We start from the raw sequence: 27,569 nt of genomic DNA, 5'->3' as shown, positions 1-27,569 counted from the left end.
GCTTGGGCTTTTGCGTCGCGACGGAGAAACGCTATTCTAAAACTCTCTTGCGTCGCGTGCGCTAATACAAGCGCTAAATGTAGCGCTAGCATGCGCTAAAATTGCGTACGTTATTCTAAAACTCCCTAGTAAGTGGCTCACGATCCACGTTTACGCAGCATGAGCTCAACTGGTAGGAAGGGTTGTGTGTATTATTTGAACGGTGGAACGTTTGTCAGTTATGCAGAGGGTCAACGTATCTTTCGGCAGTATATTATAACGAATGAGAAATGAGGAGGTGGAGAATAACTGGAGAAACTAAACGTTTAATGCGGCGAAGCCGCGCCAAAACAGAATAATTATGACTGTTGAATAACTTGAACGTAACTTGGAAGTGATGAAGCTCTGTATCGACGCTATATCACTGATATAAGGCGAACTGGACAAGGTGCGCACTTCACTGCATGTAACCTTTTCCTGCTCACAATACTGCGCTAAATTCGCGTTCTCGCAGCGCTGACATAGATGTCGAGAGCTTGACCATTCATGGAGTGGTATAGGAAACAAATGAGGAGGCGCCATTGGCCGAAAGCGGGCTGGGTGTGTTCCAGGGCGTCTTCAGAGATTGGAATGTGACCAACCAGAAGCCGGAAATAATACCCTGGCGGTGGTCACGAGAAGCCAACTTGATACGAGCGTCGGAGTAACTCTCGGCGACTGAAAATATGGTGCACGTGATGTTTGAATCACGGCAACGTTACTAGAACTCTCAGTAGGGAAACTCGCCGTCGAAACCTGGGCCGCTGGCGTCCACCGAGACCGAGCTAAATACGACAACAGCGCCACTCTTCATCATTTGTCTGTACTGTGGTCACCTTGAGCTTTTAGAAAGCATGCTTTCGCGTAAAAACAAACGGAAAAGACCCTTTTTGTATGAAATTTATTGGAGTTTAGTACAAAGTGATGGGAGCGTGATGTTTTTAAAATCTTTAGATTGCAGGGCTTTGCGGCACAATTAATATTGTTTTTATACAACCATGCCTCAGCGGTGCTTTCAGCTAGCGCGTCCCGACCTAGGTGCATTTTAACTTCGGTTGTAAGTCGCTGCGCGTCCGCTGGGGAGACGGGGGTGGCACCCGTGTAACCTCTTCCGCTGTATCTGTTTCGGCGCTAAAATGGCCTATTAGAGCCAAAAAGGAAGTCACGTGTAATTCCTCGAGTGGCCGCTGCGGGAGAAATGGCGGCGTTGTGTTCGCCATTAGCTCGGTTCTCGTGGACAGATCGGGGCCACTTTTTCAGAACAGTCTCTATGGCAGTTTCCCAACTGAGTGTTTTAGTAACGTTGAATCACGGTCATTCAAGATAATGGTGGAAGAGCACAACTAGCGGAACGATCGACATAATCCGTACGCCAAGCGCCGACAACCGGGAATCTGCCGCCCGAGCGGTCACACTCTGTCCAAGCAAAACAGAGTTCGAGCCGCACATTCGCTTCTTACATATTTCTGCACGATCCTGATCGAAACATTACGTGCACCCTATTTTCAACCATGAATGGTCACTACATCCTACTCTTCAGCGCTTGTTAAAACAATATACCCACGATTAAAACTGTTTCTCGCTACCGCCGATAGGGGATTCTTTTCGGCTTCTGGTTGGCCAAGAGAGCCTGTCAAGCCCTCTTTTTGCGTCTGGTGCACGTCCTGGCTCTGCCCGCGCCTCCCATTGACCACACACTCTTTCTATACACGGCTCTGCGCTGTCAAACATAGGTGAATTGATCCGGCTGTTCACACCACAGCGCTAAACCAGCGCTGGAAATAGCGCTGACCTTTGTCATTCATCGCTTAGTTGGCGCTGCGTTAGTGATACAGCGCCTATACAGCGCAGCATCAGTTGTAGGTTACATTCGAGGCAGCGCTGCATCGAAGCTGCGTTGACGTAGCAGCGCGATGCACGCGTGAAGCGGCCTTGCGCAGATCCCGACGCGAACTCGTTCAACTTTTGAGTGCGGTTCGCGAGGCTGGCGAGCCACGGATGCGAGCCGAGACTGGATCGATCGCTGAGCGCGCAAGGTTTCCTCGGCCGACGGTGAGTATACACCAGCGGCCTCCCCAAAGCGGTCTCGCGAGGAGAACCGGAGACGCGGGTCATTTGCTTTCCGATTAGACTCGGGCTGGACCGCGGACGATGCTACGAAGCCAATCCTGCGCCCTCTGAGTTGTAAGCTACTCGCGACAACTAATCGAGTTCCTCCTAATCCCTGAATCAATTCGTTCTTTTCGGAAGTAGGGGAATCCTTCTGGAAGTACTCGTAACCGTGACTTGAGAGGAGGTCGGTGTACCAAAGTTAAAATCCTATCATGGACAGTACGAAAGGTCCGCTTTCGAACCGTCCTTTTGAAAAGATAATCGGATTCGGTCACTCGTTCGAGTAAGGTACTTTTCCTCTACCTAATTGTCGATTCCATTACTCTTTTTTTTGTATGTCCAAGGGGGGCGGGAAGCGTGGTCACGTGGTTCGCAGCGCTGCATTGGCTCGGGTGGCGTCCTCTACGCTCCATGTTCGAGTCGAACGGAGGGAAGCCGCCGGATCGCCGTCGCAAATGAGGCGCGGACAAGCCCGTCCTCGGGGGGCTTCTCGCGCAGGCTCGCTGGGCGCGGGGACACCGTCTCCGCCGGCACGTTCCTGCTCGGTTCGCTCGCTTTTGTTGTTGCTGTTGATCTTGGCGATCAGCGTACTCGACTGCGGTCCCGTAATCGCCACACGGCGTGATGAGACTTCGTTTCACCGCTCATTTCCCCAAATTCCGAGATTTCGAGTGATTTTGCGCGAAAAAGCACCAAGAAAAGGCGTAATACCCTTCGCCGCAAATGGTATATATTTTGTGAAATCTTACTATAAACGTGAGCAGAAACCGAAACATCGGCTCCGTCGGGCAACATTGAGCTCGGGCCGCCAGAAACGTGGCTACCACGTGGTGCGAGCAGTCAGGTGATCCTGTACGCGACGACGTGCAGGGTCGGGGCGGGCCATGGGGCGGCCGAGGCTCCAGTGTCGTCTGCACCGCATTCTTCGCCACGTTTCGGTGTCTACGATATCCGACGACGTCCGCGCAAATGCGGCGTTAGTCTGCGCACGTCACGTGAACTCCGCGAGACGAGAATCGCAGCCGGCGAGACGGCGGTTGGCACACGGGAGACGGCGGGACGGCTCCCGAGGCTGAGGCGCGCGTTGCGCCAACCAGACCGCTGAGCTGACGCAATCGGCCAACGCCGAGACGCGGCTCACCCCCCCCCCCCCCCCCCCCCCCCCCATCACCCGTTACGGGAGAAAACGAACAAGTAGTAGCGATGTCGATGACGTTTAGCTCCAATGTTGCCTACGCCCACACCGTAGCCTCGGCTGCGCTACTAAACGCGCCGCCTTAATTCGCCAGCTAGAGTCAGCCGAATTTCGGCAACTTGGCGCATTCCAAAGTTGGCCGAACCATTTAAGATATACATCTAAATAGAACTATATGTCGTAATACATGACGTGTGAACTTCCTAGGTGATATAAACAAAATTGCCGTTCTTTTTCTGCAATAACAAAAATAAAGCCGAATAGCCCCTTCGAGTGCTTCTCAAAGAAGCTTGTTTTTGACGACACACGTGACGGACAACTTCGTCCTGTCGTCCGTGTTCGTTTATCGCTGCACACAGCTTCGTACAGTCGTGGGTGTTTATTTATCGCAGACGCGTTTCTTTTTTTTTTGTTTAGCTGTTATTCCCATTATGTACAACGAATACCAATGACCCAAATCAACACTCTACTATGAAATATGGTTCGTTCGTTAATAAAAATGAAGAGATCTAGATGGTAAGACGTCCAGTAAAGCCAGCAATACACATGCGCACAAGTTTATCCTAGGGGGAGGGAAAGGGGGGTGGGGGGCATTTTCGAGTTTCCATCACCTCCATAAAATTTGATCGATGAAACTACTTAATTGCGTGGAGACATCGAACGTTACCATTATTGCCTTTTTCAGCGCGCTGCCCAATGTTAACGTAAAATCTTCGGGTGTAGGAGCCATAATAGAGCCATTGAAAACGCACGGCGCCCCCTGATGTCTGCTCCAAGTCCAAAAAGGTGCCACGACCTTCGATTCGATTTTTATAGGTAAAGCTCAGGAGCGTAATTTCGAATTTGTTTAGGATGCAGCCCGTAGGTGAAGTTCTCAGGATGAATAGATCTCCGAATCCAGGCGAGTGGCCAAAGCCCAGACGAGCTGATGGGATCAACGAGGCAGCGTGAAAAGCGCACCATTGTTTCTCATGTTTCCGCGTTTGCCTAGTATCAATTCAGAGGTTAAGAGGCGCGAAACGGGACGTGCGACGAGGGCAAGCGCTTTTTCAGCTTTTCATGTAGCAAGTCGTCCCAACTCTCTCGCAGAGTGCTCTACCCAACAAAGGCCTCTTGGACACTGACTGACACACCTCCTCGTAAGGTCGGCTGCGTCGGGGCTTCAGCTGAAAGTAGAGCGTTGCATGCCTCGTGTGCACTCGTGCAGCTTCTATTTTTCCGAAAAGCTCTCGAGCAACCCAATCGTTGCAATCGATACGGCGGATCAAGAGGCCGAAAACATTGGAGTTGCGTGCGCCGCAACTAAAGAGGAGTGAAGGATTTTTGCATGCTCCGGAGTTGCGAATAGCAAGGTTCAATTACTTCCTTTGAGACAAAAACAACAACAAAAACCCCAACGGCGCATAAAATGCGCGTGGGCAGACCACTGAGCCCCAGGGTGTGCCCTCCCTCGTCGAATGAACCTCAATAAAGGGGCGAAGCGGAAAGGTCGAAATGTGTGCGCCTCGTTAATTTAAAAGCGCGAATAAAAGGGAACCATTAGCAGCAATTTATGGATCGAGCCCCTTTTCATCGGGCGGTACTCGTCCACGTAGGAATATCGTGTGTCGCGAAAATTCCCGGAAATGTTGCTTGGAAAGGACGGACAATGCTCTAGTCCAGGGGTCTCCAAACCCCGGCCCGCGGGCCAAATCCGGCCCGCGGAGGCCTTCCGACCGGCCCGTGGCTCGCTGCAGTCCTCCCAATGGAGCCCGGCCCACGGCCCGCTTCCAGCACGCCCGCTGCTACTGGCGAAAAAATAAGCGCGTGCAAAACGGCGCCTCGGCGCGCACTAACCGCGTAAACGAAGTTACCAGAAAAAAACGAGAGAAAACTGCCTACCGTAAGGCGTGTCCTCTGGTCATATTAGTAATTGGACATTGTCATTAGCAAAATCCACACTCCTCGTCCCCTGTTCCATATCTGGGTCACTAAGTAGGTTAAAATTAATTTACGTCCCTATGTATATTGTGCTCGGTGTACTGTGTCGTAGCTATTATATATCGTCAGCATAACTTCTATCGTTCTCACGAGTCTTCTGCCCTGTGTGAACGTGCCAAAGTTGCTATGCGCTCTGGTTTATGCTGGTATGTTTTCTGGGCTCCAATTATTGTGTGATGTCATAAGCAGCTAAATGATTACATTTCATAACAAAGTGAATGCATTCATCTACCTTAGAACCTTTTAGAGCGCAGCTCTTAGGCGCCCGGTTACGGCTTGAGCGGCGTCGCCGTCGCCGTCGGCGGCGGCGTAACCGTAAGGTCACGTGCCCCCCCCCCCCCACACGTCACGTGACCCCCCCCCCAGCAGTAGGAGGGAGGTGGAGGAGGAGGGAGAGAGTTTAGGGGAGGGGGTTGAAGGATGAGGAGGAGGTGAAGAAGGAGGGGGTGGAGGAGGAGTAGCAGGCAGGATCACGACGGAGGAGAAGGAAGGAGCGGTATACCCTCCCCTCATTACCCTTCCCTCCTCCTCCTCAAGAGCTGCGCTCCAATTCGGCGTTACAGGGAGTTGTAAACGGCTTTCACTTTTTTTTTTCGTGTTTACTTTAACTTTAAATATTGCATATTTAAAAGCTTAGATATCTAGGATTATTTATTTAGATTTTCCTCATTTACATCTGCCCATTTATATTTCCGGCCCTCGAGACAGAGCCTCGATCTGGCCCCTTGGCCAAAAAGTTTGGAGAGCCCTGCTCTAGTCCGTTGCAGCTCAAAAAGGGAGGGGGAGGGAAAGGAAGGCCGGGGAGGGGGAAGCAGACGGAACGCTGGAGAGAGGAGGACGTTTCCCTCCCTCTCCTCCAGACTTCCCTTGCCTCGCCCTACCTTCCTGAGTGGCCACGGACTACAGAGCACAGGACCAACTTAAAGGGGGGGTGCAACGATTTTCGGACTTCGGTCAAAGATTTCTGGAAGTTCCCCTTGACACTTCTGAAATAAAGAACAGAAAACCGATTTCGCCGGCGTGTCCTAGTTCTTGCGTAAAAAACAGATAAATATTGGCATTTCGGGCACCTCTCAACTCACTCCCAGTCTTCAGGGTCACACCTGCATGGTCGCACTCCCAGTGACGTCATTCGGAGTGCCGTGTAGCTTCCCGTGTGCTATCTCGGAGGACGCTTCCCCTCCTTCCCTCTGCGTACATTAGCGGGCGCTATGCTGCAGCTTAGAGCCGAGCGAGGTCACGTAATCTTTCCGGCGTAGTTTCTTCGGCTGCCACTTGGGGCTGCAGGTGGGGGAAAAAGCTCGACTTTTGCTTTGCGATTATGCAGCGGAATCGCGACATTTTTATTGAAGGAAGTGTTTTCTCTATCCTCCGGGACACGATAAACAACGTAAAAATGACGAGATGCAAATTCTTTTAATCATAAAATCGTTGCACCGCCCCTTTAATTAAGGGGCCCCTATTCAAGTTGGTCCTGCTACAGAGAGACTAGATGCAAGACAGAGTCAGACCATGGAGAGCGCTTTGAACTGAATGGAGAGCTCTTTCCCCCGGGCAGACTGGTCGCGAGGCGTCGAGTTGCGCTCACAAGGAGCGCTCTGAAAGGCGCTCTCACCAAAAACATGGCAAGCCGCCGCCTTGGCAGACGACGAACAACATCGATTATTGGGGAAAAAGAAACGAGAAATAAAAAAAGCGACGTGCACGCTTCACTCATTGGCCCGCTCACAGACCTCTGAAAACTTCCCAATTTCCTAAAAGGGAACAGCGTAGAAAGGAGGAGAGAAAAACCAGGTTTTACGTGCTAAACACGACTGAGAAACGACACAGCCCAAAGAGCAAAACCTAAAAAGAGTCATACAAAAAAAAAAAAAAAACTCAAACATCAGAAAGAAAAAAGAAAACGCGTATGCTAAAACAGCGAGGCGTTAAGTCGCCCGCTCCAGTTAATTAAGGCATTAAAGTTGCCGCGCAAAATGACCCAGGCCTGAAGTACGCTTCGTCGCCCTCTTTTTATTCTCTCTCAGCCTCTCTTACAGATTGCTGTCAACCTGCCGGCTTTTAAAAGCGCCCGTGGGCTCTGGACGTGAGTAGTGTAGGATGTGTAGCGGCGGCGGAATTGCTCGGGCACGGAGGAAAGGAGAGCCCGCTCGCCGTCTTAATTACGTCACTCGAGAACGCGCCAAAACGGACCAATCAGCGTCGAGTGACGGGATAACTGCCATGTACGAAGGCAATTACTGTTCTCGTCGTACATGTGGTGTTCGGATGGATGCACCGTTTCTGCTCGTTTGTTCAAGTGGCGCTTAAAAGTATACAATGTTTTTTTCTTTTGTTTTTTCACCCCAATTCCAGAAATGTATCTGTCCATGCATTTCTCCACTATAGGGCGAAAACTGGACGCCACGGGGCGTGAACATCCTCGAGCGCGTCAAGCGCTTCGCCCCGTCCCTCCAATTGGCCCGCAGAAGGGACCGGAGAACGGGCCGCAGAAGGAGCCGCAGCAGGGACCGCCGCCTTTCGTCCCTCGACAGGGTACGCGGGCAAGCGTCGTCCCTCGCACGCATCAAGGGACGGACCATCGAGGCCCGTGGCGTGAAAGCGAGCTCGTTAAGACAACGGACGTTCGGCGCCTCTCGCATCGAGTCAACACATGGCGGCCAGGCCGGCCGCCGAGGGAAAAGTGCCGGCCCGTAAAAGCTCGGTCTGAACACCCGGTGTCCTCTGTTTGGCTCGACCCTAAAGCTGACAGTTCGGTGGGAGCTGCGCCGCACCACCGAACAGCCTCATCGCCCATTCCCTGCGCCTGGGTAGGGGCGGAAACGTGATCACGAGTCGGAAGACAGGCCGACGAGCTTCCAGAGCACTGTCAGCTCAGCGGAGATGTAGGAGAGACCGAGCCGCTCCCAAGCTGTGCCAGCGCGCTCGGAGGGCACTCGCCGGAGCCACCAACCACCTGCTTTTCACAGCCCGACTCCAGGTTTGAGCGTGGTCACGTGGCCAAAGACGGACTGCTGCAACGAGCATGCAGCTTCTACCGTCAGCTCAAATGCTAATGGAGACCGCGGAGAAGGGAGAGCCGACAGTGCGTCTCTTTCGCCAGCTGATCAGGCTGTATTGCACGTGCAGAAAGCGGGGTACGGGCTCAAAGGGAGGCGGTTCATTGGTCCGACGAGCGCGCAGCGTCCATCGCACTGTCAGCTTAGGCGTGAACGGAGGGGGCCTTCGTTAGGTGGGATCGATGGCTCGAAGCGTGAAAGGCGGCAAGTCCCTTTCTACACGCCTGACCGGAGGCGGCGTTCGGTCACTGCGATAGTCCTTGTCCCTCGTAATGCTTGTAAACAAGCGAGTATGCCCCGCACAAGTTGAGGACAAAGCGCGTGGTTAACTGGATAATCGGAATATACATATTTGGCGCCCAACGTCCGAAACAAGACCTTAGATGGACAGAATGGCAGGGAGGAGTTATACTGGGGAATGGGAGCGCAACCCTACATAACTGGCGCCCAACGTTGGGTTGGAACCAGAACCTTAGGACAGAATGAGAACGGCAAGGAGGAGTTTGCGTGTGGCTGACTGGGGAAACGAAATGCTACCCTGCATAACTGGTGCCCAACGTTGGGCTCGAACCAGGACCTTAGATGGACAGAATAACGGAAGCGAGGAGTTTGTGCGTGCCTGACTGGGGAATGGGAACGCAGCCCTGAATAACTGGCGCCCAACGTTGGGTTCGAACCTTCTAGGGTCGCTGACGAATTGAGAAGGTGTTCCCGAACCCACGTGCGGAGTTCACAATCCGCGGAGAAAGAAAACGCTCAGCACGCGTACACCAGTCTGAACAAAGCAATGGGTATACGCCCTCCCTCTGCTACGGGTTTGAGCCGTCACAATTCAATATATTCGGAGATCTAGTAAAGCATACACGCACCTCCAGCAAAATGGAGGCTTTCTCCGGTTACGTCCTGTGCAAACGACCGACTCCTGTCTCTGACGCTATGCAACACGAGCGGTCCTCGAAGGTCAAGTGGGAAAGCTTGCTGTATAAACAATGGCTTAGTTTGGGATTTGGTTTTCGGTCTGTCTTCACGTGGGTGAAGACCGTTCTCTCTCTTTGAGTTCGTTGACGGGGGAAAGGCAACGGACAGGACGTCCAAAATTATACAAGGTTTCACCGCCAAAAGTAAATACGGCCGCCAAACGCTCATTCTCCGTCCAAATGTAGCGCTAGCGGTTCGAACCACATGTCAAAGTTTCAAAACAAAGCATTCTCTCATTCAAAAGGTGAGTGATTTTCTAAAAGTTTCAATCGGCGAATGGGGCCGGCTTTCGGCCGTTTTCGGCAACTGGCGCAAATCAGCTCCACGTATTCGAGAGCTCGGCAGTCGCCACCTTCCCATATACATTTTCAGAAAATCACTTATTACATTTGACCGAGATAGCGGTTAGATACGAAACTTTGGCATGTACTTCGGACCACTCCCGCAACAGTCGTGCGGAGAATGAGCGTTAGGCGATGCGTAGTTAATTTTTGCAATAAAAAAAAACGATTTTTGGGGGTGTTGGGGGGGAGTACCCTATTTTACAGGTGGGAGATCAGCGTTCAGGACACAAGATTTCCCCTCGCCCAATCACCGTAGGTGTTGGCGGCACCGAGTCCACCGCAGACGTTTACTTTTCTGCACGTTGTGACGTGCAGAAAACACGAGGAGAGCCTTTTTGTCGTAGAGAAAAGAGGTAAAGGCCCATACGCACACTCGTCTTTGAAGGCGTTTGAGTGTGCAGCGGCATCCTTCTCGAAGGAAGCGGTCACTAGCAGAACGTAGAGCGCCGTCGCGCAACGCCTCGCAGAGCCCCGCAAGGGACTAGAGACAGGCTCAACTTTGGACGCGGCAGCGGGTTGCGGCAGACCAATCAGAAGCCGAGAAAGGAAAATGGGCCACGTGTTCGCACGCGCCACTCGGCGGGGCGCATCCGGTTCTCCGAACTTGCTTTTTCGTTGGGGGGAGCGGTAGAGAGTGCTTTTTCTAAGGCAGCAGGATAGAATGCCGGGGAAGACAGCGGGATCGTCCCAACAAGGACCCCTTCGACGCTGTCACTGGGCGCCGCCATCTTGTCGTGTATTTCGCTTACGATAGCGCGCACTCTTTTGCTCTTGACTGCGGCTGACTGCGTGTCAATGCAACTGTGCGTACAAGCTTGGCGCAAGCGCTCTTCGCAACGCTACGCGTCTGCTCGCCGCTGCGGAACGCACGGCGCTCAAACCCAAATGTGGTTAGGGGCCTCTAGAGTTTCAGCTACCTGCTTGGTTTCCTAATTCCGAATCGCAAACTTCTTACCAATGATCCTACCTTACCAAACATTTGTCTCGTCAAAACGAAAATTAAAAAAAAAAAGTGGACATTTTTTTTTGTCAAAACTCCAATTTTTTTTTTTTTTAACTACTCGACGTTCGCGAAACATAAAAACAATGCATACATTATATTTTACCCCGGGAGAAATCAAATCACGAGTTTTCTCCCGATACTAATAAAAAGTAGAAAAACTAACGAGGGGAATTCGATTTTGGGACCCTCGGATAGAAAGAGCGTCGCTCTAATCGGGCGTAGCGTGCGACGCGTCATGACGGCAATGACAACAAGCCCGTTGCGCGCATTTCATCGTCATCCGGGCTACGCGTCCCCCCATTCTCGAACCCACAGAGGAAGGAAAAACAATCATCGGAGTATATTGGATAAATCCGAATCGACCAAAATTTTACCGGCGGGAGCTTTTCAACGTTTTCCGAATTTATCCGAAAACGCGGAACCCTACCGATATGGCAGCGCAGAGCCACTTTAGGAGTGACTTAGAGTATATGCTTGGCCCACGGAGCGGAGTACCGCAACGCTGCTCCCAGGGCGGCCACGTTGGACCCAAGCCGCAATGCGGGAAGCGACCGTCGCTTTTGCAGGAGATCACGGAGGCGTGGATGGCGTTAAAGCCGCTTAATACTTCTTTTTACGAGTATACGACAACCAATACAAATGACAAAGCACATTCCGCTGGAACAAAATGGCCTCGTTTAGTTCATTCTTCTGTAGTGCGCCGATATCTGCTTCCTAAAGCTTGCACCGTCATGCAGGCGGCGCTTCAAAGAATGTCGCTCCTTGTAGGAAGCTCCAGGAACTTTCGATGGCGTGTCTGAGAGGCGGCGAGCTGCGGCGCGTGTGCTTCGTCGTCTTGTCATTTGCCTCCGGTTTCTGCCCTCGGCAGAGCGTGGCCGACGAAAACGTCTTCCCTTCGGAAGCCGTAGCCACGAGCAACGCTAACGCAAGCAGCGCCATCGTCCTATGTGTCATCTGCTTCACGGGTGAAGAACATCTGACCGGCTAAACATATTGTCAAGCTCTTGATGAATAGGTGGGTTCCATAAAATGACGACAGATTCACCATAATGGTGTCGCTATACTCCGTCTCATCCCACGATGGACCCAATGCTACAGGCCGCCGGGTTCAATCACGAGCCTCTTAGAAAGTACGTGGAATAATTGCTTCATCGTACGTATCAGTGCGCCAAGACGCGTCATGCGGAGGAGAGTTTTTCGTCTGCTTATCGAGACCTCACGGCGGCTCCGTGGGCTCGCTACTACTGAAGACTACTAAAGGGATTAAATACTGTGTGGAAGCGATGGGGCGGAAAGAACCCGGGATCAGTACCCGTGGCCATTAAGAAATTAAGATAGTCGGATAGAGTGTTCGACACGGGAGCATATGTACGGACCACATGCATGCGGAAGGGAGATACGGGCCCAAACAAGTACGCAAAGATTGGATTGGACCGTTATGGCTAAAGCGAAACGACTTTATGTCAATGTTGCATGCGCGCCCTCCAACTTCTCCAAACAGTTGACATGTTTATGAAATATGGCAAAAATGTTTATGAAGCTAAATAGCATATACCTATACTTCACCACTCTAAAATAGCGCAACAGAGAGCCATATGCGCAAGATTAGTGCTCTTCGTACACTGCGTAAGGAAATTTCTCTCGTGCACTCTTTTGCAATGCGGTGCAAGCTGTTCTGCGGTAGTACTCCGCCCGCCAGCCTTCGGGCCCATGTCCATCGTAAGCTGAGAGGTCCGAGCACAGCTCGAGGGTTCCCGCGGCTGCACGACACGCGCGGCCCTTTTTCGGCGCAAGCTCACTTCTCTCTTTCTATCCTCTGTTTCACGATAACTTGGCTAGCTGTGGAGCCCGCGGGCACCGCGGCCTAACAAGAGCACCGGAGCAAAGCACCTGACAACCTTCTACGGAATCGCGGCACAGGAAGGACGGGGAAGCTGCGGGGCCTCATTACCACCACAGCAACAGCGCCGTCCGCGACAGAAAGTAGTTATATGCTGAGTTCACTATCGAGGTTATATCAAACCTACGTCCCATCTCTATCCGCTCTTTGGTCCCCTCGTAGTAGCGTTGGCGCAGTGGCCGTTGGCACCGTTGCCGTCGCTTCTTTGTTTCCGCTCGCTGCTCCGTCGGTTCAAACGGGAGGCTGCTCCAAGCAGGTCGGAAACTTTCCTCGCTTCCTTTCTGGAGACCGTTGGGGCCACGCAGCTAGGGTTTCAGTCGGCCCATGTGGACGACATGAGAAGCTTTGGAGCGGTTGTCTTGGGGGCTTCTAGCTGCTTCCTCACGGAGGAAACCCCCGGGGCGAATCCGGGGTCCCTCATCGCCCTTTTTTGACACAAGTCACAAATTCACGCGCCACGGGCGGATTAAAACGCGCGCCAGTGTTCCTCAGGTATTGACGCTTTACAGCAGCTGTGCATGGGCGCCGCCATAACTGACCTTCAGTTTTTGTTCCCTCTTATTCCGCTCGCTTCACTTCATCATTACCACAGCAGGACAGGTTATTGCCCTTTTAGATGCTACTGTGTTCTTGTGCCCAGCATAGGCCCTTGTGAAGACCCGTCAACGCCCGCTTCAGTGGCTCGGCATCTCGGTAAGACAAGAGAAGGGCGGCTATGGCGGCTCATTCTGGCGCGTGTGTAAAGCGTCTATACACAGATGCCGCCTCGAGAGATTTAAAAACTTTTAGCTCCACACCAAGCGGTGTTGGGGGTTTGTATCCGCCGCCGAAACTAGCCTCCTTCTGTTTACCACCTAATATTTATCGTGAATCCCGCCCATCGTGTCGCCTTTTAATGTGCCGCCCCACAGAGTCGCCGGCGTGAACGAGGGGGTTCGGATGGGTTAACACGCGCCCCAGTGAGCTTCTCTGTTTACCGCCAAACATACACCGTTGAGCTCTACCACTTCTGTTGCCTTGTAATCTGTCGCCGGGAAGTGCCGTGAGCAAAGGGGGGTTAACACGGGCCCCTGTGGTACAACACCCCGCCGTCCACCACTGCACCTTCAAAAAGGGCAACGCCGCCGCTGACCTCAGTGAGAGCTGTCTTCTTGTCTCCAACAACAAACAAGCGCGAAAGGGTCGTTGTCGCCTCCCGCTTGCGAAAGAGCGGGAAGTTCAAATAGACCAATCAGGGCCCCGGATTTGCTCCGTGGTTTTAGTCCCTGAGCAAACATCAATACGCTTCCCGGGGCGGAATGACGGGGGTCACTTCGTAGTTCGTCGGGAACAGCTGGCGACAGATGCGAAAGGGGCCTCGGAATTGTTTTTGTAACTTTTCGCATCTTCCGGGCTTGCGAGAGGGTGTCCAAAGAAGACCCTTATCACCATGGTGCTCGACGTGACGAATAAGTTGTTGCTGCTGCCATTCTAATATTCGAATGAGGGAAAGTTGCCGAACTTGGTAGAGGATGGCTCGGGTGTAAGCATCCAGAGAAGAGTCGTCTATGTATGGCAGAAGCGTGTCCATGGTGGACAACGGATCGCCTGCATGCAAGACGTGAAACGGAGAATAAGCGGTGCTGGCTTGACGACTGGTATTATAAGCGTATGTAACGTATGGCGAAATTAAATACCAGTTGTCTCGGTCATCTGTGATATACAGGCCTTTAGTCCTTAGCGTAGGAGATTAGCTCATTCTACGTTAAACTGCTGCCAGAAAAAAAAAATTCTTTCTACAAAAAAAAAAAAAAAAAAAGCGACATATTGGTCACGTGATCAAACTACGGAGTTTGGGTAAATAGTGTGGTTTTACTCCAGCAGAAGGCGCTACAGCACCCAGAATCGAAAAACAAAAGCCCGATGACGATGATGACGGTCACGTGGTTCGCATTGCCCACCTCCGCAAAGTGCCTCCCGCGGGGCGGGATCGGCCGCGGGTGCGCCGCTGCCGGCTTCTCGTAGCGATTTTTCTGCGGCGGGTCGCGTCTCTCACGTCGCAAATGTATTTCGGTATTTTGTGCGCAGAAGTTTTGGCGTGATAACGCGAGAATGGGCCCGCTCTGCCGACGACTGTTCCCCGCGCTTGGTCAAGCCGAGCGTGGTGACAGGCGCCCGTCGATAGCGCAGGAAGGTTTCTTGGCCGCTTCGCAAACTCGCGGTGGGCTGAGCTTTCCCGAGGGAGGCATGCTGCGCTCAGCACGCGCTGCCGCACTCCGTCTGCTCCTCTGCTGGCGTTGTTCAACGAAGGATGCCGATCTGAAAGGTCAGCTTCCGAGGAGCATTCACGCGTCTAGGAAATGTGTGCTGTTTATGTCGAGTGTAGGAGTTGGCGATCAGTCGCGCGGTAAATCAGGTAAGCATTAGGATTGCCTCGTCCTGTCGCCCATTGAGGCGGACAAAGTCCCAGTATCGTGCCCTGCCCTTCGAGTTTCGACGACAGGAAGAAAAAAGGTCCGCCTTCTTGGTGCCAAGTAGTGGAGGCACTTTTGCCGCCTCGCGACGATGTGGTTCCGCTCCCTCGGCAGCTTGCTTGGCGCCTGAAACCGATCCCCGTAGCGGATGTCGCCACGTCGCGGAGGACACGACGCGCTATTTTCTCCGCAGCAGAGGCACTTGTAGCGGCCGCATTACACGCGTCCTCTCCCTCCTTCGCCCGTATTCCGAATACACCCATGCTTGTCGTCTTGCCGTACGAACCAGGACGAAAAATCCCCCTACGTATTTCGTGCGCCATAACAGGTGTTGGGGAATTGTAGTAGACCGTTTCCGCAGCCCGCTAAGCACCCGGATAGCGCTCCGTAATCCGCCACGAGACCTTGAACTATACAGACAATGCTGGTGGCGCGCATGCGCAGCTGCGGCGTTTTCTTCGGGGATAACGTAGCGGAGGAGAAAAACGGTCTACTACAATTCCCTATTATTTTACGCGTTCTAGCGTACCACTCCGGAATACGTGTCGGTTTCGACCGCACTTTGTCTTCGTGTGCGGCGGAGCACAGGATTCGTGTCCAATATCAGCGGTCGAAAAGTTAGCGGAGCTAACCCTTATATATAACGAATTTAGAAGCAATAACCCAAGGTCGCGAAGCTATGTAAGAAGAAATTGACCTCTACCTCAAATGAAATGGAAATCGAGTCCCCTGGTAACTGTAACTATTAAAAAAAAAAAAAAGCCACCTGGTTTTGGAAAGGTCCCGGGATGGAAGAAATTTTTCAGTCACCACCATTCGTCTAGAGGGACCGTGTCACGATTATTTTCGGGTGAAAGTCATTTTATTTTATTTTCTGGGAGGGGGGGGGGGGGGCAGTTACTCGTTACCGTAAGAGGATTCTATTAGGCAACGAAGCAACGAGCGCAACGTCTCCGGGTAAAGAAACTCGATGGCTCACGAGCCACGGCTTTCCTGGCGGCTCTGCGAGATCTAAAGCGTGCCTAGAAAGAGAGGCGATCCCTTCACTCACTTCATGTAGTAGAGACGGCCTTCCGGGTCCACGTGGGCCGTGCATCCCCGTCGAAGCCTTAGGTTGAGCTGCGCCAGGTAGGCGGCGTTGGCGTCCGCAGCGCCCCCTCCGCCGCCGTCCTCGACATCCACCATCATGATGTCAGGGCACCATTCGACGCACCGGCGCAACAACACGCAAACACCATGAAACTCGGACCGTGGCGGCACGGCCAAAGCCCTCACCCACAAACAACACTGTCGACGACGACGCCACAAACAGCACGGAAAGAAAAGAAAAAACTCAGTCGCGCACTTGAAACAGACGGATGAGGCGGAGTAACGCTGATCAGGCACAGAAGGGAGACGACACTGCTTTCACTCTGGCCGCATCTGTCGCGCTGTCGTGTCTCGTGGAACCGTGCACCGCCTCACCGTCGGTTGCTGCGAGAAACGAAAAGAACAGAATCACGCAAAAGACCCACAAGGTAACAAGACTCATCTCGCCACCTTAGACCCTTTTTCACAATTATCTTTTTTCCTGGTAAGCATGAAAATACTACGCAGTAGTTGGCTGGTCCAACGTTCACTTACAGGCAACTGTATGTGCAGGGAGTTCCCGAGAAAACAGATCCATGTTTTCGGAGGAAATTAACTATGCATCCCAGAAAGCTCAAACTCCGTGAGAATGGGACGCTAGCGGCTGGAATAGAACGCGATAATTAGAGAACGAGACCCGAATAAAAAAATAATTTAGAAAAAACAAAAGTTATCTATAGGAGCCGACGTCCGCCTAAGCCTAATATCGTCAAATAAGAAATGACATTTTGGGACGCTTGTGAGATTCATATCATTAAAAAAAAAAAAAAGAAACGCTTGTCAACAACAAAGACAATGTTGATAGAACTGGACAGCGTGTTGGTTAAACATCTTGGTATCCGAACGCAAAAGGAGACAAGGGACATGCCAGACACGGTCCGTGTCTGACACGTTTTTCTGTGTCCCTTGTCTCCTTTTGCGGTCGCATACCAAGAAAGAGAATATTGTCTAAAACTTGCTGACAAGCTCTTTTTACACTGAAATAGACGCTACGGGCGTCCACAATGACATTTCTCGTTTTGATCCTACAAGGCTTAGGTGACGTCGTTTCCTTTTTCGCAATTATCTTTTGATCCAGGCAACACCTTGGTTTCAAACTTTCGTATTACATCCTAACAGCCAGCGCCACATTCTCACGCAGTTTGAGCTTTCCGCGATGCATAGGTAATTTGCCCGGGTCAAAAAACACGGTTCTCTTTTCTCGGGAACAAAGAGCCTATTTCGTTCCGTTCGATGTTCCGCCACTTATTCATTTATTTTACCCCTAGGGCGTAAGCAATACAGAGCGGGTAAGCGTAAATTGAAAGAGCAAGTATAACGCGCAACAAACATCTTCATGGAGTTTTCTTTTCAAGGTTTCAGGAGTATGTGAAACAATGTATACTCAAAGTGTTCTATTCGACCTAGGAACGCAGTTTGCTGACTCCAAAATAGGAATAAATAAACCGATTTGAGCGTTTGGTTTACGAATGTGAGATGCCCATATTTCTATCCACGTTCATGGCGGTATAACTGACGCGGCGTTGGCTTTCTTTGGGTGACGCCGAATATTCAGCACCATTACTTGGTTGTCTACACTCTAAGAAAAATGACGGCCTAGGAGGACTAACGCCTCTGAACGCCCAGTTGCTTCCCGAAAAGACCATCTGGTTCAAGCTAGGTACCGTGCGCAAAAGCGAGGGCTAACTGCGCTCGACTGGCACTAACCGAGAGGCGTGCGCAGCAAAAGCAGCCCTTAGTGCTCTTCAAACAGGGTGCATCTGTATGCTTTAGTTCCCGAAAGCAAACGAAATGCTCGCCGCGGAGAGAGCTCACATTCCACTTGTCATGGGGATCGGCTCTACTCTGCCCAGCAGCGTCCGAAAGTGTTAACTAAACTCAGACGAAACTAGGAAAGTTTTTTTTTAATGTGCAACGATCGTTCAGTCATTAAGCTTCGCGCGTTGTGTGAATGCGAGTTAACCAATGTGTTGACATGTTACAAGTCCCATTGACGTAATTTACCCTCGCGCAAACATATAAGCGTTTATCCGTTCTAAATACTAACACTTCTTTTCCGTCAAATGAGACAACTTTAAGAGTGTGTAGAAGACGCGCTTTCAGCACCGGAGTCTCGCAGTCACAGTAGATCGTCACCTCACTCGCTAAACCTGAGTTGCTGAGAACAAATCAAGCTCTGCGTCTCCCCGCGACCAACCTTTCTGGATAGTCCTATGTCCAACTCAAAATCCGCAACGACACTCTTGAAGCATGGCACGCTTCGCCCAAAAAGCACATTCAGGGGTAGGATTCTGAGTCATGCCATCGTCGTCGCTGTTTCACATAACATTACAGATCAGCAACGAAGAACGAACTCAATGCGCCCACAACGTCAGCCATTACAACACCGTGCCCGTGGCAAAACGGATGCGACGAGAAAAAAAAAAAAAAAAAAAGCACCCGAGAAAATGACAATCGTACGTGTGTATTTTGATCCTGATGGCTGTATTTTTTGTTATAAACGGCCCACTCTGGCAAGCGCGCGGAGAGCAGCGAGCGGAGAGCACGTCACATCCGGCGCAATCGTGACGTAGTCTGTCTCGGGAAGAGCAAAGCTGCGGCGAGGCTGACGTCGTCAGGATGCCCTAGCCGTTCCAGGCACCGAAGCGATCGGGCCACCGCAACTAATCGCAAAGCTGCTTTTGTGTGAATTTTCAGTGACGGGCTAATCTACTCTAATCTTGTAGAGGGAGACATCTGGGACACACAAAAGAGAGTCCCATTGAATGGGGAGTTCCTCCTTCCCCTCGGCCCTAGAGCTGTTGGGATGACGTCAGGTTCAAAGCATGTATAGTTCGAGGCAACGTTATTAGATTAGCCCAGTTACGGAACTGGTCATGGACGCCGCTTGCACGAGCAGCACCCTCACTCACCACGACTCGCCTCCCGTCGTTCGATGCGCCGGACGGCTGCACTGCACTGTTTTACATTTGCATGGAATTTGCACGTTTCGCAGCACAGCCGCCCAGACTTGTACGTAATCCGTTACAAGTAACGAAATTACTTGTAATCCCTTACATTAATCGCTAATTTAGTAACGGAATAATTATATTTTCTAAAGTAATTTTAAAGTAATTCCCTTACATTTTTGAAGTAACGAATTCCTTGTAATCCGTTACATTTTTTTGTCAGAACCAACCCCCCCCCCCCCCCCCCCCCCCAATCTAAATAAAGTGTTTTTTTTTTAATTTTTGTAAAGTTGAGTGCAGTGACACTGTCACGCGAATCGACCAGCCCAAAAGGAGGCTTGGCACTCTTCAGTTCCGCAAAGCCTTTTTTTGCAACACCAAGCCCCTGAATCTACCTTTTTTTAGACCCTAACATCAATGTAAAAAAATCCAAATAAACAATTATTCAAAAAAAAAGGGGGGGGGGGGGGCAAGTTATTTCCGCTTTCTTTAGTCCCTCTGTTTTTTCTTTGCGATCGAAGACGGGGAGCGGAGGACACCAAGTGACTGTGCGCCCTTCGAGAAGCTCGAGGCGATAAGTGCACTGAAAAGGATTAACAATGTCCTTCTCGGTTATAGTGACAACGACCATTTTCATAATGTCACAACACGAGACAACGCTCCGTTTGCCCTACCCTTTTTCTGAGTCAGCTTTTTGCGAGCACTTAGGAAATGGTAATAGTCTTCCTTTCTCCTTCTTCCTATTTTGCCCCAGCAGGACGCATCTTATCTCAAGCAGATATTTTTACAAATAAGACATAATGGTGGCTGACGTAGACTTGATATTCTGGGCCATATCTGGGCTTGACGAGCGAGTGAAATTCGTGAGTATTTTACTCTCAGTATTTCATAGCGCGGCTTACTTAATACTCTGCCCTTCGCTACCCGTGGCATCAGCCTATCTGGAGAACACCGGAGTAAACTGCAGTCGGTCCATTCTCCGTGCGTTTTTGAACGGCACCAAGAAAGGTACACACGGCAAACGTGCATTTACATTTCATTGTTTTAACCGACGTTCTAATTAATTGTTGTTATGAGTGTCCTTCTTTTTCTTTTATTACTTATATTTATATACTGGAAAATATTTTTATTCACCAACGTCTCAAGTGAGGCTCGAACTGTTTAGAACCAAAGGAAGAAGAATATCGAGCCAACCCTTATCTATTATTTAATTATCACCTTAATGTTTTGCTATTGATGACTTCTACAGCTTCGCGATTCAGACAATGAAGAATTTTAATAAATCGGTCCAATGACTTCGCCGCCGTCTTTGCGTATGCATCATATCGTTATCGGGTACCGTTGTCGCGGGTATCGGAGGTATCGGAACGATCTACTAAATCTCTCGAATAGCAGGCAACGGCCGCAACGACGGAGCGTTGCTCTACCTTCAAGGTAGATAGTGCTTCCTTTGCTTCGCTGAAAAAGCTCAATGCAGAGCATGAATCATCCGTGAGGAGCAATATGGCACTCCCATCCAGTGCCTCAGCTCAAATGGTGTTCAGAGTAGCAGTCGACATATCGAGTAAGAAATAACGCAAAATGTCTGACGAGACTTTCGAAAGCCAGCTGTTGCTCAAAATACTCAAGATCATTAAATAGAACAGGTGTCAACAATAAGAACTTGAATAACCCTCTTCCCTTTGTTTCTTACTTGAGGACAACAATGTAAAAAAGTAACGCCACAAAAGTAACGGATTACTTTTTGGGGTAACGGTCAGTTACTTTCATAGGAGGGTAATTGTAATTGTAATAAATTACAATTGAGCCTTGAGTAATTGTAAATGTAATTCCTTACTATTCTTCAGTAACGTGTACAAGTCTGCAGCCGCCTATATGGCATTCCACCGTGTTCTATGGAACCCATAGTTAGGAAACGACAATCTAGATGGCGCTACAAACCACGGCAGGCGAACTTAAGTGAGTTACGAGAAGAACCCCCTTCCGCCGGAGTTCCACAACATGAGGTAATCTACTAACGTTGGTTCTAGGCGAGACTGTCATCGTCGCTACCTGTGAAGGTTCCTAGACGTGCATTAAAAACAAGGCTTTAGCGACATCCACCAGTAACTAATCGTTTAATTTGTTTTCAAATTCCTTTTCGTGCCTTTTTTAACGAGATACTGATGTGTCCGATGTGATACTGCTCCTTTGAGCGCGAATAGACAACACAAATAAGCGCCGAAATTTTGTTATAGTATTCCTTTAAGGTGAAACAGAATACAGTACTCGTACGGCCCCGGATGAATTGCTCATTTAAAGGGGCCCTGCAATCATATTTAAGCAACTACCTTTTTTGCGGTTTCCACATCTCTTGGGGTCCGGGCAAGCCAGCGGGCACGGAGAGAGTAACTAAATATCAGTGCGTCATATTTTAACCGGACGACGTGGAAACCACCTCCACCGACGAGGGCGACCTGCGGTACCGAAGCGCACAAAATGTGACGTGTTTGGTCCTAGGCTTACTACTGGTCAGAGCCGCTAAAAGCTTTTTCGTAGTCGAAATACAAAATATAAGTGGCCGCGAACCGTTTCAATTATTTATAAAAGAAGTTTTTGTTCAGTATTTTAGATCAGAAAAGAAACAAATGCAGTTTATAAAGTACGGAAACAAGAAAAGACCCGTCGACACACCCGCCACCAAGCGGCGGAAAAAACGGCGCATACTAGAAAGAACTAGTGGGATGAGGCTACGATGAACGGCCAGCGTAGAAAAGCCCCGGATGTACGCGGCGGCGCTGCGGTCGTATACCGGCTCAACGATCCGATCGGTTCCGAGCGTTCCGAAGGCCTTCGGCGCGGGCCCTGCTGGCGATGTGGCCATTTGGCGGCATGGCAGCGCGAAGTGGCTCTTGTTCTGAACTGATCTTTACCCCGTGTTTGCTGTCGTTTGTGTCCAATGAAGTGTTATGCCAAAATAGTCTTTAATCGCGCAGCAAATGCAATGCGAGCCGCCCCGGCCACCCGTTTCATAGAGCCTATCCAACATATGCTTCAGTGGCGCCCTCTCGAGCCGTTGACCCGGAGTGCGGCAACCGTGAACGCTCGATGAGCTCACTACCCCTCCTCTAGTTCACGGCCACTCAAGCCAGGACCTACTACGTCATGAAGGAGGTTATTTTTTGCTTGTTTTTGTAATTCTAATTCGCCTATAACTTTTAAAATAAAGCGAAATTTGAGAAAAGAAAAGTTTGATTAAGTTACTGGTTCAGTGCGCTCAGGTTCGGTGCAAATTAAAACCAGTCAAAAAGTCATTGCAGGGCCCCTTTAAGGGTTAGACATATGTCGGCCCTTCGATGGCTGATAAGTATCACGCTGTTTCAGTATTCACAAAACCTCTTAGATTTATCTTCACTGTGTGCGGTTCATCATCTTAATTTTCCCTGTTGGATCTCTCTTAATGAAAAAAAAAAAAATCCAAGCGAGAGATCTGAACATGGCATAACAAAGAGACTTCAGGTAAAAACGACACAAACAATAAATTGTATCGTAGTTGGTTGAACAACGAAGCCCCAACGGCGACGAACGTGTCTGTTAGATGAAGTGTCCGTGGGAATAGATTGGGATCTCCAAACACGTGGACCGTCATTGTTTCGCGGCGCTCACTGAGCTAGCTTTTCGCACAAGATTTCACGTAAGTTATATATCAACTACAAGGTGATCTATATCACATATTTTTAATGAGTGTGAACGCGAAAAAATCGCGTTTCGAAAACGTGCGAAGGGCGTCATCTTTCATGGCCGTGGTGGGACCTTTTCTTGTAACGAATATACAAATCGATCAAAAGATTGTTCATCGCAAAATATACACGCACTAGTCTGTGTCGATCTTCTTGTACGAACTGGTTTAGAAACAAAAATCTACCATGTCATAAGATCTGCTGTGACATGCACGGTAACTACTAAGCTGGTTAGCAAGTGTTTTAAAGCCTGCGTTTTTAACCTACCTATTAAATGACGTTCATCGGTAATATCGCGTAAGTTTAAACGGACCTCTTACGTCGAGTCTTTAGAAACTTGGTTTCGTAAGCGCACGTTTGACGTTTCGTGGATGGTTTCTTGTATTCAGGCTACGCGACATCTCCCCAAATTTGGTGTACCCTGGATCTCACACAACACCTTTTGCAATGTTTCGAGTTCTCTGCGGTGTTTCTGAAGGCAGAAATGAGGAGGAACTCAGCTGAAACTTATTCGCGCTATCATGCACATTGATAACATTACCGTGCTTCACTGAAAACTTGAGGCAAAAAAGTTTGATCCACACTTTCAGGCGTGCCTGGTAAATTACGCTTCTGACTCAATTTTCGTCATGACTGAGTTGGTCTTCATCAGCTTAGCGCTGCTCAGTTTGGAAAGGAAAGTAAATAAACAGGTAAGTAGCCCCCACCCCTGTCGGTTTCGATTGTGTGGTGTTTTTGCCGTTGTGTCTTATTGGTGTGGGTACACATTAGTATTTTTATGCTTGACAGGACACTTTTCTAAAGCCTGTTTTTCAGTTTTCTGCATATTGATTGCTCTCTAGAACTCGTACATTCTATTCCCTACCAAAAACAGATCGGACATAAGTTCACCGCACAAAAGCTTGCCGGATGCAACATTTCCGGTCATAAGCTGATTTTTGATAAGCCGACGGACAAAAGCTCACTTTTTTTTTAATAAGCCGGAACAAAATTAAGCTCACCGAGCGCGAAGTTGTTTCTTCTCACAGACGGCGACTCCGATTTCGTATTTGTCAGGGCAAGGGCTGGGCCAAATAGCGGTACAAATGTATCGCGATAGGTAAAGACACTTTCGAGTATCTGTATCTCTGTATCGAGATACTTATGCAAAATGTGTTTCAATAGGGAAGTGACATTGGCGATGTAACGCACTACTCCACCAGGCTCGGGGATCTCGTAGCAGTTGTCAAAAATCAATCGTCTGTTGTTGTTTTCTTTTTTTTATTATTATTATAAACTGAAAACCACTGTTGGTGCAAGGGGTTCCAGACTTGGTAATATGCACCCGCTGCACAACTCTATCCACAGGGGGGAAGTCTAATTGTCTAGTATATATCACGGTCCCAAAAATTAAAAAAAAAAAAAAAATACAAGAATAGCAGCGTAAGCTCTTCTCACAACCCTCTTTTTTACTTAAAGGTGTGTCTCGAATTTGTACGCATCTTTAGGGCAAAACAGCGTTTTATTTGGGCAAACGCGTTTTTTTTTTTTTTTTTCAGGGATGGCAAGCTGTCGTTTCCAATACCTACGTGGGCGACTAAAAAGAACAATTTTCCTTTTTTTTTTTTGTGTTATTTGATTTGGTAGCGGAGTGTGAACAGATGCAAAGTTTCAGGTTAAGGGGAAGTGCATAAACTGACATAAACCTGAGGAAAACAAACCATTTGCATTCGACACGAACCGCGTCCTCCGCACCTTGCACCGTTCGGGAAAGAGTGTATTCATGTACCTGTATCCTGGAATACTTTTGTGACGTTTCTGCGGTGTTTGTATTTCAGTATATGTATTGCAATATACTTTTTGGAGTATATCTGCCCAGCCCTGGTCGGGGAACATAGGTTTGATCATAACAATACGTTTAACTCCACCATCTTATTATAGCACTCAGAAGTATAAGTAAAACAAAAAAAGCAAGGGCGGGTGAAAAAAAGAAAAAAAAAAAGCCCCTTGTGGGAAAAATAACTGCGCGATAACCGTAGTACAGAATAACACAACTTCAGCAGTGAGTACCGTTCCACGCAAAGAAATATTTTCAACAGCGTGACAGCAGCGGCTGTGTACTGCGTCGGTGCCACTTTGGGTGCCTCGATTAAATATTTGTCGTTCAGCAATTAAACTAATTCTGCCGCTGCGACGTTGGCTAAAGGAAGGGGAAAGAGGGGAGGGGGGCTCTAACGTTTTATTGTATTTAAATTACACACTAATTTTTTTTTCGTAAAGGAATCAAGCTTGAGTGCCAATTACCATTAAAATTCAAATCGCTTATCACCGTAGCCATATTATTTTGAGGCCTGCAACATCCCCTGCTGATGTTAAAATTCTGTGCCATCGTCTTTTCCAATCGCCCAAAAAATGTGCAACAAAGACGTATATACAGACCTTAGGGTGAAGTCAACGAAGGGCATATTGCCCCATCAAAATACAGCCTCTTAATTTCTTGATTAACTGGAGATCTTTTGTCGTGCAACCGAAATCTCGATTGCAGGGCGCCTTCTCAATAATAAGCCTCTGTCAGAATGCGGGCATCTCGGACGGGATCAAAACCCGCCAAATGGGGACCCGTAGGCCAGCGCTTTGCCTCGGAGCTATACCGAGACCGTATACGCCACCGAGACGGCTAGGAAATGAAGTATGGTCGCACCATTCTGAGACATCCTAGCGTGATTGCAAAAATAATTTCTGCAATAGATAAAAAAAGTAATTGAATTTTCAGTCGTGGTGGAATTGCAACCGCAGGAATCGTTTTCACGGCGTCACTTTCATTTGGGCATACCGATGCAGGGTGAAACGCGCGCAAAGGCAGCTGTGCTCCACTCGCAGCCTCGCGCATCTGACACCCACGCATCTGGTGACATTTCTGTCTCTCACGCGGCGTTCCAAGCCGCACATGATGACAAATGCAAAATCTAGCTATTCCTGAACACGTATCTCGCACAATATTTGATATCAGAAAACTGAGACTTGCCGTAACTGAATGAGAAACGTTTTCGATTGAATAGTGAACTTCACGTGTAATCTATCGATAAATAGATATGCAGTTTCCGAGAAATGAAATCTCAAAAAGAAGCCTGGTATGTACCTTAATGTCTCGTTATTTTCGTTACTTCACCCGAATCCGTTTTGATAGCACAAGGAAGTAACGTTAGTTTAAAGTATTCTTTATTTAAAAGGTACAATATTTTTTACGGGTCATTCTTCTTCTGTGCACGTCGAACAGACCGCTTACGTATATTATCGTGACCGTTGGGACGTTATAACGCGAGGAAAAAAATTGGTCAATATAAAAAGCTGTTGAAAAGGTAAATAATTAGATAACAACTATAAATAAACGTAATATCGATACATTAAATTAGAGCTAAAAACAGCTATTTAAGATTAACTTTATGAGTGTAGAATCCAAAGAAAGTTATAAAGCGTCAAAACTGAAGCAAAGCATAATGCACGGTGGGGTTGCACCCTAGGGTGAACGAACGATATAGACTTTCGCGTTGCTCGCGTGCCGTCACTTTGAAGCGCAGATTGACCGCGTGCACGCTGGGTCTGCGATTCGGAGCCAACGGTCGACTAAAGGCCTGTTCCCACATGCAGCGGAGCGCTACAAGCATAGCGCTAACCTCGCGCTAAGCGCGTGCTGACGGGAGTGTTCACCAGCTTTGTATCGCACCGTCAAAACTGTTGTTCATGGCAGACGATAAGTAGCTGACGGCACGTGAGGAGCGCTACATCAGCGCTCCGCTGCATGTGAGAACCGGCCTTAACACTGGCATATGACGCTGCTCTGCTGTCATTGCGGAGCGCAAGTTCGTCTGGTTCTCTTGCACGGGTTGCGGTGACGTCAGGAAGACTCCGAGCTCCGATTGGTTCTGAATGCCGGTCACAGCGCGGCCTCTTTCTGACGTCACCGAAACTCGTGCGCAAAAGCAGACGACTTGCTCTCCGTATAGCGTGGTATATGCCCAGCGTTGCAGCACTTAAGCGGCTTTCTCGTTATTTTATTACGAGTCTGCTATGTCTCATACGTTTGTCGAGCGATCGGGTATTTCACGCTGCCAGTAAGAAATCAAATCTCTCGCGAACAAGGAGGCCAGGACATCGACCGCTTTGGACAGATGTCCAGGGCATCGTCGACGCAAGTGCACTCTTCGGAATTCGGCCTTAGGCTGGATTCTACCGCTCAGAAACCTCGACTTCAGTCATCCCTGAATGTGATGTGTATTATACGAGGCAATAAAGTTACGTTTAACTCGAACCGCAGCATTTTGTTTCTGAGATTCCAGTACACTGGGCAACTTGCGCGAAGCTTGTTTCTTCAGTTCTCAGCAATTCATGCGGCGCAACTTTGAGGTGAACAGGGCTACAAGCGAGGGTTCCAAATCTAGCGGCTCGGGACCAAATGTAAAGGGTTCACTTTTCGTCCCAGGGGGCTTAATGCGAGGGCGCAACATTTTGCTTCAGGGGAGTAAATCAGTCTCGGGTAGTAACGCGTTACTAGTAACGCGTTACTGTAACTTCGTTACTTTTTTGGTAACTTGTAACTGTAACGAGTTACTTTTTAAAAATGTAACTGTAACTGTACTTCTATTACTTTTTTCTGAGGTAACGATGAAAGTAACGACGTTACTTTGGTCGTTACTTTCCAGTGTTTTATGAATAATATATCACTGAACGAGTACAATTTAAATATTCCTTGCAC

General features: G+C 49.3%; 1 protein-coding gene across 2 annotated transcripts in view; it reads right to left on the bottom strand.

Annotated features, from left to right (window-relative positions):
• The window catches only part of LOC8040054, a 921,389-nt gene that overhangs the window by 604,957 nt on the left and 288,863 nt on the right, over window positions 1-27,569 (bottom strand). For both annotated transcript variants that reach the window (XM_040211831.3, XM_040211829.2), the window contains exon 3: window positions 16,094-16,515. In XM_040211831.3, the coding sequence (XP_040067765.1) occupies window positions 16,094-16,230 (137 nt within the window). In that variant the 5' untranslated portion in view covers window positions 16,231-16,515. The remainder of the gene's footprint in view (window positions 1-16,093; window positions 16,516-27,569) is intronic.

This window comes from Ixodes scapularis, unplaced genomic scaffold (genome assembly GCF_016920785.2).
Source record: "Ixodes scapularis isolate PalLabHiFi unplaced genomic scaffold, ASM1692078v2 PGA_scaffold13__105_contigs__length_92229423, whole genome shotgun sequence".
Lineage (NCBI taxonomy): Eukaryota > Metazoa > Arthropoda > Arachnida > Ixodida > Ixodidae > Ixodes > Ixodes scapularis.
This window is presented reverse-complemented; position numbering and strand designations above follow the sequence as displayed.